Here is a 12,275-nt window from a genome sequence, read left to right on the forward strand (position 1 = left end):
TCATGTTTGCGTTTCCCATCAATTGACTATTTTCTTTTCGGGATTGAAGAACAACCAACTATACATTTTTAAGAAAATCAAGAGGAAAAGAATTGTTGCATTTCTGCTGGCCAAAAAAACATAAAAGGATGGGCTATACAACCATAAGATGTTTTAGAAAGAATTTTGCTTGAAAAAGGTTATACTATATATTTATATCTTTTAAAATACAGGTTACATTTTCTTAACTCTTGGAAGCTTTGCAGAATGCAGAAAATAATAAAAAAAAAGCTAAAATGAGCTACAAAACTTAAATTACATTTCATTAAATATTTCCTATAGATTCTTATTCTTATTAGACTTTACTCTCTTACATGCGTACATTTATTTTACATTATTATTAGCAGGGGAAATGTTTAACAGACGTGTTTCATTTCATTGCCATAGGAATGGAACATTTATCGCATGCGAGAATTGAGTTTCTGTTAACTAACATGTGTGGGCGGGGAACGTTTGCAGACAAATCCTGACTTTACAGCTGTGCTGAATAAGGAAGAGGGCATTCAAAGCCTCTGTTAAGTTTGGCCTTACATTCTTTTTTTGTTGCCACAAATTTAATTTCTTAAAAAACAGGATTAAAAATAAATTAGTCTTGTATGAACAAAAATAAATATTGAAACTAAGAATGACACAATTTTAATAGTTAGCAAAAGCAATAGCATTCATAAAAAGATTTCAATTAAACGGGTTCTACAGTTCCCATCAAATTTAACCCATTACTAAATCCTGGATCTCCGCTGCTAAATTTGTGTAAAAATAAATAAATAATTTATAATTAAACGTTGTTTAAGCACATTGTCGAGACAGCACTGTTAGTCCATTAATAACAATTAACTGTGATTTATTATCGAATGCAAGTATCCAATAACCGAAACCCCTTCCCCTCAAAAATAACGGAACTGGCAGTTTAAACCGAAATTTATCGAAAACTTTTAGTAAAGTAAATATTGATGTTGCTTCGAGTAGGTGAGTGGGTGGTGGGCGGAAAATGCAGTGGGCACTTGGCGGAAAATGTGCGGATGGCATCCAAATGGCTTTTGCCGCTGCACTCGGCACGCGGATGGGATATGTGAGTGATATATACTTACATCCATTTGGGGGATTCCCCCTTCCCATTCCGTTCATCCTGTTTGTTTGTCACTTGCGCCTTCTGCCAGATAGTTCAAGGGTGAACCAAAAAAAATAATAACACCCACAGCAGACAAACAATTGACACCACCCCACTTGGCCGAAAACTTTCCCCACTTTGCTCTCAAGTTTTCGTGGCTTATGGAGGCAATTCATACACACACACGAGATTGTGAAAACATCCTTTGACACCACACTTGCAATCCCCTCCCCGGATTAAGTCCTCTGCAGAGAGAGCGACCACTGATTAATGGCTTAAAATGCAGGAGGCCATAACCGTAAACCTATATTAGGTCAGCTGCCGCCAATGTCGTTATTTGCATGATAAAAGTGAAGTGGCTGCCACGGCAAAGGTGGTCCGTCTTTCACCGCGCGATTGATGCAGTATTAAGCAGCAGACAGGAGGTTATGGCCCGGAGGTCCTGCGATGCCGTAAAAGCTTGCCGGAGGAGATAAAACTCGAATTGCAGCAATGAACACGTTCAAGAGGCGAAGCCCTGCAATTGATAATCCAGTTGGTTGGACCGCGACGTGACCTAGTCAACTTTAAAGTTGATCATTCGGAGCACCCTCCATCCATAAACCTACACTCCAAGGTAATTGGAAAGCAAACAAGGTTTTTACTAGCAGAGGTGTCTTAAGCAGTAGTTTATTCCGGGAAGCCGTATATCTTCACATTGCCAGCGTCCCGTCGCCGGTCGCTGTCCTTCTCGTCGCAGGCGTAGGCCAGCAGGTACTGCTTGGGATGCCAGGCCACCGTGAAGGTGGAGGCGTCCACGTGGATGTCGGTGACCCGTTCGCCCGTCTCCGTGAAGGCGATGTCTATGATGAGGTCCTCGCTGGCCGAGGCAATCAGGCGCTCGTCGTGACTGAAGGATATGGTGCGGACGGGCCACTCCAGGCGGCTGATCATGCGCAGACAGGCCAGTTCGTTGGCATCCCACAGAGAAACTTGGGCGTCCGCCGAGCCAGTGGCAAAGTATTTACCTAGAAATTGCAAATGGTTTAAATTTGCTGTCATTACTTAGTTTAGGATAGCTTAGCATACCCGTGGGCCCGAATTCTATGCAAATGCAATTGGCAGGATGGGCCTTTAACGTCATCTGGTGCTCCAGACTAGGATAGTTAAGCACATGCATGCATCCCAGACCGTTGGTGAGGAAGAACAGGTCGTTGGTGTTATTCCACGAGATCTCGTTGACCTCGAAGCTGAAGGGCTCCTCCACGCGAATCTTATTCGTGCGCGTGTCTATGAAGGTGATCAGATCCTCTTTGTTGCCCACGGCAATCGTCTTGCCATCCGGCGACCAGGCTATGTTAATGTTCTCGCCCTTAGTGTTGGTCACCGAGACACACTTGCCGGCGCGTATGTCCCAGATCCGCACCGTCTTGTCCCCGCTGGCGGTGGCAAACTGGTCGGGATTCGTACGGTGCCAGCAGAGCTGGTCCACGGACGCAGTGTGTCCCCGGTAAATGCTGCCCTTCACAAAGCGATCGCGCTCCAAGGAGTACACCGCCACAGTTTTGTCGAAGGATCCGGAGGCCAGGTGGCGACCATCGGCGTTCCAGCAAACGGAGTGCACCTGTGGACAGCATTTCAAATGGGAGTTACAAGTTTTAGAGAGGAATCTTTAAGTGGAACGGAAATCAAGCTCACCTTGGACATGTGCGCCCGCTGCTCACGGATTTTGCTGTGGCTTCGGAAGTACGACTTCAGGTCATCAAAAGTTTGCTCCGTGCGACTCATAGTTTTAGTTAAATTAAAGTTAAAGACGGTATTTACGGTTTTATTTTTGCCGGCTCTGAAAATCTAAACAAAAGTGTGACCGTTGCTAGCCCACAAAATAATATTTACTTAATAACACCCAAAAAACCCGGGATAATGATGAGCTAGCAAGGATCCCCACCAAAGTAACGGTTGCCTCGAGAACAAGGGCGGTTTATTTAAATATTATTTTAAAAACCAAAACATAAATAAAGTCCATTACTCGAATATCGAATTCAATGTTTCTTTCAGATCCCCCAACTCAATAAAAGCTTAAACGCTTTTTTAATTTTAAGTTGGGTTTAAAAGTTATTTTTTTGATAACCGCGCAGTCATATTATTTTATGTTCTAAAAATATTGGTTTTAAATCACTATTAGACATCTGTGCATCAGAGGTGAAAATATTGTAAAAATCCTAAGTCAATGGAAAACTAAAGCCATTTTCCTAAAAAGCACTAAATTCGAATGACTCTTAATGGTTTGTTGACGTTATTCAACCAACTGCAATCACGATGTTGACTTACAAAGAGAGATCTAAAAATCAACAAAACTTTATTGAATCGCTGCAACAACATAATCACTAAATAAGACAAACAAATAAATAAGGATTGGGGCAGAGCCTCATGGACGCCTATGATTCCGCGGCGGCTCCCTCACATTCCGGTCGCTCTTCTCGTGGATGTGTGCCGTCTCGGCGAGCTCCACATTGGCGTGCAGGGCGGCATCGTTGGCATTGAGATGGGCCTCCTGGGCGGAGAGGGTGGCCTTCTCGGCCGCATCCCGGGTTTCCTCGTAGTCCAGACGGGCGGCATAGGCCTGCGATTCGGCGTGCTCCAGCTTGGTCTTGGCCTGGGCCACCATGTCGATTTGGGAGGCCAGCTCGGCCGCTGCCTCCGAAGCCGCCTTCTGGGCCAACTCCGAGGCGGACTGGGCATTGTTCAAGGCAGCGGTGAGCACACTGACATGGTTGATGGCCTGCTGGGCGGCATACTGAGCGGCCTTGGCCGACCTCTTTGCCTGCTGCAGCTGGGTCAGCTCGTTCTCCATCGCCTTGTGGGCCTCCACGCTCTGGTCCTCCAGGCGATGGAGCAGCACCTCCTTGCCCTTCAGCACGGCCACCGCAGTGCCAGCTGCCTGGGCCGCCGCCTGGGCCAGGGTGCTCTTGGCCACGTAGGAGGCCTGCTTCCCCGCCGCATTCTGGCTGGCCACCGCGGACAGCGCCTGGTCCGCCGAGCCCTTGGCTATGCTGCGCAGTCCGTTGTCCGCCAGGTAGCCACCGGTGGAGTGCAGCGGGTGCACCACGTAGTCCGAGGAGCCCTCGAAGTGGGCGAGCTTCACCTTGGCCGGCTCGAACTCGTCGTGGTTGATGGCCTCGTAGGTGTAGGGCGGCAGCTCGTGCTCGATCACCGCCGTTTGCTGGGGCACTGGACCCGGTCCCTGGTGGGATGGGGGTGCAGGTGGTGGAGGCGGCACGTTGACGTGGTGGTGGTAGTGCGACTCCTTGCGCTTCACCTTGCGACCCAGCGCCGGCATCGCTGCTAAATCATAGAGGGGAAATCCCCAATTCAGCCAGATTTGCATGAGGAAGTCGTGTGCGACTCACCCAAAAACAGCGTCAGGAGCATGAGGTGCACCAGCGATGGCATCTCTGGCGTTAGGTGGTTATGTGGTTATGCAATGGAGCAGCTGCGAAAGGAAGCCGCGGAACCGGAAGACTCGTGATCGCCGCAGGTGCAAGCCTATGTGTTCCTGTGTCGCACGAAGCGATTGGATGCCTTTAAGCGATAAAATCGGGAGGAAATTGAGATTACTTGAAAGTGATAAAGATGTCTGAAGAGTTCAAACTTTCTTTTAGCAAATACAATTTTTATATTTCCAAAAAACGTTAAAATATATGCAGAGTTTAAGTGCACATCATATAATTTGAATAGGTTTTATATGTTTATTTGTAATGAGAGACTTTTAAAGAATAAAATTAGTTTCGATGTTTAGTAAAATGTGCATTCTTGTTAAAATATAATCAGTTTGGTTATGTCTAAACGCATTGTTTAACATCTACGTTGTTAAAAAAACTTAAAACTCAATTCATTTTGGCACTAACAGACAGAAAAACTTGTATAAATTTCTGGAAAACACTAGTTAATAATTAGTGAAAAACTTAACTTTTCGATTCTCTATCGTTTTTCTATATTTAAAAATTGAAACTTTGGCAGTTGATAAGTCTTAGTTTATTTTAATTCTTGCGTATATTCCCATTTTAAATTTTGAAAGCAACAAAAATCATGAATTAATAATGTAAGTTAAGCCTCTGCATATTTCCACATCTGAAGGACACTTTTTCTGAGTGCATAATCACTGGCAACCGGTTGCGTGGCTGCTTTGCCTATTAGCTAATATCATATATGGCCGTGCACTTTCTTTGCTCTAGGATGACCGGTAAGTCGTTAGTGTGTCACGGACTGATTGGTTCCACAGGAGAACCTGTTTAGTTTTAAGGCCAGCCAAACTGGACAGCACACAAATCACACAGTTATCACTCAAGATGACGATGACGGAATGGACGACGATGACATCCACGCACCTCTCTATTTATATTTCGATTCCGACTTGACCGACACGAAAGTCCTGCGTGGAGCGGAGTCGAAATGCTTCTGAGCCAGTGGAAGATCGCCCCCAAAAACGAAGGCAATGTCGATGGACGGGTTCGGTGGAAAACGCTTTTACTTTCGCACTCGGAAAAGCTGGCAGCGGCAAATGGGCCTAGTAAATCCGGTGGAGACTCGACGGCGATTGAGAGTTTGCCACCGGAGGCGCCATGTATTTATAAACAAACTGGTCGGGTCGCCGAAGAAAGTGCAAACCCGTTGGCTTTGCGAGTTGGCCAGGCACAAACAATACTGGTGCTGGGTCAATGCTACCAGGCTGGCCGATTGGATAATTTGTAGCCGCAATTGTGGAAGAGCCTCTAATTGCCATGAGACGCTTTAAACGCCCGATCCAGCTGCGATTGAGGATGACGAGAGACCGTGAGTCCGATGATTGTTCGCTTCCTCGCAGATCGGCGTGTGAACATGGAAGTATGCATGCATTAAGTATACGCCCCATAAAATATGAGCTTTAATTTAATCGAAAATGACCCTTTTAGGAAGAAATTTAAAAAGTTTATATTAAAAAAAAACAGTTTTTTAAATAAAACTAAGAATCAAAGGTTGTACATTGTTACACATAAAAGGACCAAAGTAAAAAGTTTAGTATTGGGAATATATTTGGATATATTTTGATTTTCCTAAAGGCACATTGAACTTATTGGACTTTATATATGATTGCCAATATTTTCCTAGGCTCTTCAAAGATTGGCAGTTATAAATATGCATCCTAAAATTTGAATTAATTTTAGTAGTCTTTGTAATATTAAATATAATATTTATTATACGATGTACAAAACGAGAAATAAGATGACTTGACTAGTATGACTTGTTTGCCTTGCATCCCAGATTGCTAACTCAAATACAAAGAAAATATAGAATATAAACCAGAGTGGGTGTCTCAGTGGGTGCGTCCCCTCTGGAGACGCAGGATGTGCCTCAGTTCCGCCCGCCGTCGCTCCCGGGTGGCCCTTTGCCTGGCTTCTTGGGCGGCACAGGCTGCTTTTTCGGCCGCGTTCTTGGTGCTCTTGAAGTCTTGCCTGGCCAGGTCCAGCTGGCGGAGGAGCAGCTCCACCCGCTTCTTGGCCGCATCCACGAGCTGCTGCTTCTCGGCCAGCTCCTGCTGGGCTCCATTGGCCACCTGCTCGGAGTTGACCGCGTTATCCTGGGCATTCTTCACCGCCAGCGTGATGGTCTTCAGCTGCTCAGTGGCCTGTTTGGCGGCCTGTCCCGCAGCGGCACAGGTGGTTTGGGTGGTCTGCAGCAGGGTGCTCTCCTCCTGCACCACCAGTTCGCCCTCCCGCACCTCGGACTCCAGTTGCTCCACGACCTGTTGCTTCCCGGCCAGAGCCGCCTCCGCCGCCTTGGCCGCGGCCTGTGCCTTGTCGGCCAGCTGCTGCTTCACCTGGCGGGCAGCCGCCTCTCCCGCCTCCAACTGGGCATCGGAGGCGTCCTTGGCCTCCTTGGCCGCCTTCTGGGCAATGCTGGAGGCCCTCATTTTCGTCTTGCCGTCCATCTTGATGTCACAATGACTTTCCGAGGGTTCCTGGCGACTGTTATCGCCAGCACACTGATGCTCCGATACCACGCCTGCCATGTCATTGGAGATCTAGCAAGGGATATTCGTGGCTTTAATTGATCTTCACCAAGTGAAAGGATTACCTCTTACCTGAGCCAACTTATAGCCTTCAGAAAGACCTACCAATAAGTGCAAAAGCAAGAAAACCACTGGTTTTATCTCCATGGTTAGCAGGACTTTGATAAACTCGAAATATGTTACTATAAAATGATATTACAGAACGGAAAAAGCTTGACAGAGCTTACTAAGTTTATTGATTACTTAAAAAAAAATTAAATAAATTAAGTTACTTAAGTTCTATCCATACGATTTTACATTTTAGGTTTATAGTATGTATTTTTCAGATTCTTGAGTTGGCTAATTAAATTCTTAATCACCCCTATTTTGATTAAGAATCTTATGAACCTAAAGGTTTACAAATATTTTATTCAATAAACATTTACCAGTCCTACATATTTCACAGGGAGACGTGTCACAACGAGATCCCTGCTATTTTGATATTCCTGATGAGCGGGCCTTGAGATCTATGTAAGATGCGAGATTCCCGATGCGTTGCGAGTCCCTGGTTCCGATGCTATTTCTGATGAACATCCTGCTGACCAGCACGGCGAACGCTGCCCCGCGGAACGACCCGCGCTACAAGCCCGGCTCCCTGTTCTGCAAGGCGAACATGAGGGCCAGCCAGATGGCCTCGAAGGCCGCCAAGGAGGCGAAGGAGGCCAAGGACGCCCAGCCGAATGCGGGGGAGTGTGCGGGTCAGAGGGCCAAGGCCATGCTGGCGGACAGGGCGGCGCAGGCGGCCAAGGCTGCGGAGGCGGCTCTCAGCGGCAAGAAGCAGCTGCTGGACGAGTTCAACAAGAATCTGAACGAAACGAAGCGAGTCATCAAGGAGATCCAAAGGGCGATAGCCGCCAGCACCTGCACCGCGAAGAAGGCCAAGGGAATCCGTGAGAAGATCAAGCGAACCGTGGCCAACATGCAATGTCTCTTCCAGGAGATGGTGGCCAGTCTGGAGATCGTTCGCCGAGTGGCCCACAATGCCCAGAAAGAGGTCATGGAGAAACGCAATCTCCTCGAGGCGGCCAAGCGGCGGGTGGAGGAGCTCCACAACTGCATGGATCAGGCGCAAGTCGATCTGGACAAGAACAGAGAGAGCGCCAGAAAGGCAAGTGCCTCCGCCAACGAGGCCAAGCAGAGGATAGACACAGTCCGGAAACTCGTGTCCAAGATCAAGAACCTTAAGCGAAAGGATCTCCAGTCCCTGAAAAGGTTACTGCGCAAAAGGAGGAGAAGGAGCAGCCAGGCGCAAACTCACCTGAGTTGATTGTTTTGTTGAAGGCAATAAACATGTTTATATTTTGCTATTGAACATTTGAACATTTATTTTGTTAATATTTAAATATTATATATTACATTTGTGTGAAAGCCTTTTATAAAAAAAACGCAAGGTATTAGCAGTAAACATTTTTCAAAAATAGCGCCTTTAAAACCAGTGCTGCCACTCTTTTTTCAACTACTACCGCTCTAAAACCGATAGCACTACTAAGAACTATCGGTTCCAAGTCAACTCTGCGCTTGTCACTACACCATCCCTAACCGCATTTTTTTTCGTGAAAGTTGGAAAAATAGCCGAAAAGTTAGTAAATATTTATTAAATACTGCCAAAACCGCACATAAGTAAGCAGTGAAAATGGCGCGCAAGAATGCCCAGGCCGAGGACCTCTCGAACGTGGAGTTCGAGACGAGCGAGGACGTGGAGGTGATCCCCACCTTCAATGCCATGAATCTGAAAGAGGAGCTGCTACGCGGCATCTACGCGTATGGTGAGTGGTGTGTATACCTCATTGCCGATCTTGAGTTAACCTATTTCTGGAATCCCCTAAGGCTTCGAGAAACCCTCGGCCATTCAGCAGAGGAGCATTAAACCCATCGTCAAGGGACGGGATGTGATTGCACAGGCACAATCAGGCACGGGTAAAACGGCCACCTTCTCCATCTCCATCCTGCAGAGCCTGGACACCACGTTGCGGGAAACCCAGGTCCTGTGCCTCTCCCCCACCCGTGAGTTGGCCGTGCAGATCCAGAAGGTCATTCTGGCCCTCGGCGACATGATGAACGTTCAGTGCCATGTGTGCATTGGTGGCACAAACCTGGGCGAGGACATCCGCAAACTGGACTACGGCCAGCACATTGTGAGCGGCACTCCAGGACGAGTGTTCGACATGATCAAGCGGCGAGTGCTGCGAACAAGGTTGGTTTTGGGATGATTTATTTAAAAAATATATTATCTAATAATATTTTACCCTAAAGAGCCATTAAGATGCTGGTGCTGGACGAAGCAGATGAGATGCTGAACAAGGGATTTAAGGAACAGATATACGATGTGTATCGCTATTTGCCACCTGCAACTCAGGTGGTGCTCATCTCTGCCACCTTGCCCCATGAGATACTTGAAATGACCTCCAAATTCATGACGGATCCCATTCGCATCTTGGTAAAGCGGTAAGTTGACTGCTGTTAGTATATGTATTCCAGAGTTTTACATAAACCTTAATCCCTTACAGCGATGAATTGACGCTGGAGGGCATCAAACAGTTCTTCGTAGCGGTGGAGCGTGAGGAGTGGAAATTCGACACCCTGTGCGATCTGTACGACACTCTAACCATCACCCAGGCCGTCATCTTCTGCAACACGAAGCGCAAGGTCGACTGGCTGACAGAGAAGATGCGAGAGGCCAACTTCACAGTGAGCTCCATGCACGGCGACATGCCGCAAAAGGAGCGTGACGAGATTATGAAGGAGTTCCGAGCCGGCCAATCGCGCGTCCTCATCACCACCGATGTGTGGGCTCGCGGTATTGATGTGCAGCAGGTCTCACTGGTCATCAACTACGATTTGCCCAACAATCGTGAGCTGTACATCCACCGCATCGGTCGGTCGGGTCGTTTTGGACGCAAGGGTGTTGCCATCAACTTTGTCAAATCGGATGACATCCGCATCCTGCGCGATATTGAACAGTACTACTCTACACAAATCGACGAAATGCCCATGAACGTGGCCGACTTGATCTAAACTACAATTCTATCTTACTTTTATGTAACGCACCTTTTCCTAGCCGTAACAACAAACAAATGAAGTAAATACATTTGAAGAGTATTTGGCTTTCAATAGACAACCAAAATCTGTATAATAATAAATAACACATAAGAATTTAATACAGAAACCAGTTTGTTTTTGAAATGTAGAAGGGGGTTTGGGGGATGGGTGATTTACGTAAGTAATTACGTCAAGGCAGGCACTTTCAATTAAAAGTTAATTGATTTTTAAGTGAGCTAGCCATTTTGTTTAACTTAAAATATTGCAAATAAACTAAAAATGGTCATAAGCGTATGTACACGTTTTTACCTAATCAGCTACCTAAAGACTTTGGTTTTGGCGAACAAAAAAGCGCGCTATAAACTTAATTAACACTGGATTGCTGGATTATCTCAGCTTATAACCTCTGGCTTTTGGGGCAGCGCTGGAACATAGGAGCTGGCCGTGGAAGTCGTCAGTGTGGTTTGACCCTTCTTTTTGGTCTCGTCTGATTTCAGGAGGGTGCCCAGAACAATGCCAAGGAAGAGAATGAGTCCAACTTGGTGATTTGATAGGAACTTCTTGGCACAGTCACTGGGGTTGTCAATGTTGAGGGAGGAGATCTGGAATTAAGATAGATTTAAATGAGTTACTAATGGGGTGGCATTATAAATACGCTTACCTGCTGCACTAGGTGAGCACCAACAATTCCCACAGCCGCGTAATAAGGCACTGTTTGATCACAAGCCCAGCCGGCGGCTGACAGACCCGTCAGCATGGCTGCCGTGAAACCAGACAGCCACGCCTTGGTGTTCTCGCCGAATCTCAAAGCCGTGGACTTCACCCCTATTTGTAGATCATCGAGCTTGTCCTGGTGGGCGTAAATTGTGTCATACACAATGGTCCAGCAAACGCCGGAGAGGTAGAGGGGCAGACAGGCGGCTAGGTTGACACTGCCCTGGGTAGCACACCAGCCCAGCAGGGCACCCCAGTTGAAGGCCATGCCCAGGACCAGCTGGGGCCAATAAGTGACCCTCTTCATCAGCGGGTAGGTGATTACCAGACCCAACGAACTGGCTCCTAACAATATGGACTGCCAGTTGAGCTCGACTAGCACTAGAAGACCCAGACTGAGCTGCGCTGAGAGGAAGACTATGGCATCGAACTGGCTGATCTGCCCGGAGGCCAAGGGTCGCATCCTGGTTCGTTCCACCTTGGCATCGATGTCCTTGTCCCAGAGATCGTTGATGGTGCAGCCGGCGCCTCGCATGATCAGAGCTCCAGTGCCAAATAAGCCCAGCATGGTTAGGTCCGGCCAGCAGCCCGCATCCGCGCTAAGGGCTATGCTCCAGGCGCAGGGCCAGAAAAGGAGGTACGTCCCGATGGGCCGGTCAATTCGCATTAGTTGGGCGTAGGGTTTGGCGGCCGCCAGCAGTTCCTCCACCGGCGTTCGTGGTTTCACGGGTTCGGAGGCGGTACTCGAGTTCCTGAAGCTCAAATCCTGAATCGGCGGCTTATCCCAGTGGCTCAAATCTCCAATCAGAACACGCGCTGTCGGCCGGGTCAGCATGTGTTTTGTTGTTGCCGCCGCCGCATAAGAGCTGCGAAAGTGTCGCGAGCTATGCAGTCGTAGGTGTCGTAGCGCAAACATTGCGATTCAACTTGCAATTTAACCCTGAACGGTTACGGCATTTAATCACAAAATATACGGTGAAGTTTTCGTTAAAAACTCACGAAAAAATGGCAAGATTTTTGGTAGAACTTTGGTTAGAGATGGAAAAACCAATGTCATCATCGATGTTCCCAAAACATTAAAACGTTTTTCCACCTCTAAAAAGCAAATACAATGGTGTGTGTACTTGCTACCTGTGGAGTAAGTCTCCGCTATCTGCGAAGCGGTGAAAAAATATTCGGTAACACTGCAAGAATACGCGCGCCAATCTTAAATTTTAAATTAAATATTTATTGTAGAAATATTTTGCATGTGCTACCCGTGTGGTTTTTTAATTTTGTTGCCATTAATTGAAAAAGAAAGGGTTAAAA

General features: G+C 47.1%; 6 protein-coding genes across 8 annotated transcripts; 2 read left to right on the forward strand and 4 right to left on the reverse strand.

Moving 5' to 3' along the window:
• Positions 1-1,784: 1,784 nt before the first annotated feature.
• On the reverse strand, positions 1,785-2,994 carry LOC108050088 (THO complex subunit 3). Its single transcript, XM_017131584.2, has 3 exons — positions 2,825-2,994; positions 2,216-2,750; positions 1,785-2,154 (listed from the first exon to the last, which is right to left on the reverse strand). The coding sequence occupies exons 1-3, from the start codon at positions 2,912-2,914 to the stop codon at positions 1,817-1,819; spliced, it is 963 nt and encodes a 320-aa protein (XP_016987073.1). The 5' UTR covers positions 2,915-2,994; the 3' UTR covers positions 1,785-1,816.
• A 560-nt stretch (positions 2,995-3,554) lies between these two features.
• Positions 3,555-4,579, reverse strand: LOC108050084. The gene is made up of 2 exons (XM_017131581.2): positions 4,537-4,579; positions 3,555-4,471 (listed from the first exon to the last, which is right to left on the reverse strand). Exons 1-2 carry the CDS (start codon positions 4,577-4,579, stop codon positions 3,555-3,557), a joined length of 960 nt encoding a protein of 319 aa, XP_016987070.2.
• Positions 4,580-6,457: 1,878 nt separating this feature from the next.
• On the reverse strand, positions 6,458-7,689 carry LOC108050093. Of its 2 annotated transcripts, none has more exons than XM_017131589.2 (2): positions 7,601-7,689; positions 6,458-7,187 (listed from the first exon to the last, which is right to left on the reverse strand). In XM_017131589.2, the coding sequence occupies exon 2, from the start codon at positions 7,173-7,175 to the stop codon at positions 6,480-6,482; it is 696 nt and encodes a 231-aa protein (XP_016987078.1). In that variant the 5' UTR covers positions 7,176-7,187; positions 7,601-7,689; the 3' UTR covers positions 6,458-6,479. The 2 variants fall into 2 exon arrangements, with proteins under 2 accessions (XP_016987078.1, XP_016987077.1); XM_017131588.2 differs by lacking the exon at positions 7,601-7,689 and adding an exon at positions 7,248-7,368.
• LOC108050092 lies at positions 7,684-8,523 on the forward strand. The gene is given in 1 exon segment (XM_017131587.2): positions 7,684-8,523. A coding segment is annotated over 1 exon segment (798 nt). The 3' UTR covers positions 8,482-8,523.
• A 197-nt stretch (positions 8,524-8,720) lies between these two features.
• LOC108050107 (eukaryotic initiation factor 4A-III) lies at positions 8,721-10,380 on the forward strand. Its single transcript, XM_017131606.2, has 4 exons — positions 8,721-8,980; positions 9,042-9,408; positions 9,468-9,659; positions 9,722-10,380. Exons 1-4 carry the CDS (start codon positions 8,848-8,850, stop codon positions 10,227-10,229), a joined length of 1,200 nt encoding a protein of 399 aa, XP_016987095.1. The 5' UTR covers positions 8,721-8,847; the 3' UTR covers positions 10,230-10,380.
• LOC108050108 (4-hydroxybenzoate polyprenyltransferase, mitochondrial) lies at positions 10,299-12,148 on the reverse strand. 2 transcript variants are annotated; one of them, XM_017131608.1, is made up of 3 exons: positions 11,967-12,120; positions 10,915-11,907; positions 10,299-10,855 (listed from the first exon to the last, which is right to left on the reverse strand). In XM_017131608.1, the coding sequence occupies exons 2-3, from the start codon at positions 11,881-11,883 to the stop codon at positions 10,646-10,648; spliced, it is 1,179 nt and encodes a 392-aa protein (XP_016987097.1). In that variant the 5' UTR covers positions 11,884-11,907; positions 11,967-12,120; the 3' UTR covers positions 10,299-10,645. The 2 variants fall into 2 exon arrangements, with proteins under 2 accessions (XP_016987097.1, XP_016987096.1); XM_017131607.2 differs by having other exon boundaries at positions 10,915-12,148.
• Between the last annotated feature and the right edge of the window lie 127 nt (positions 12,149-12,275).

The sequence above is a fragment of the Drosophila rhopaloa genome, unplaced genomic scaffold, assembly GCF_018152115.1.
Source record: "Drosophila rhopaloa isolate 14029-0021.01 unplaced genomic scaffold, ASM1815211v1 contig_167, whole genome shotgun sequence".
NCBI lineage: Eukaryota > Metazoa > Arthropoda > Insecta > Diptera > Drosophilidae > Drosophila > Drosophila rhopaloa.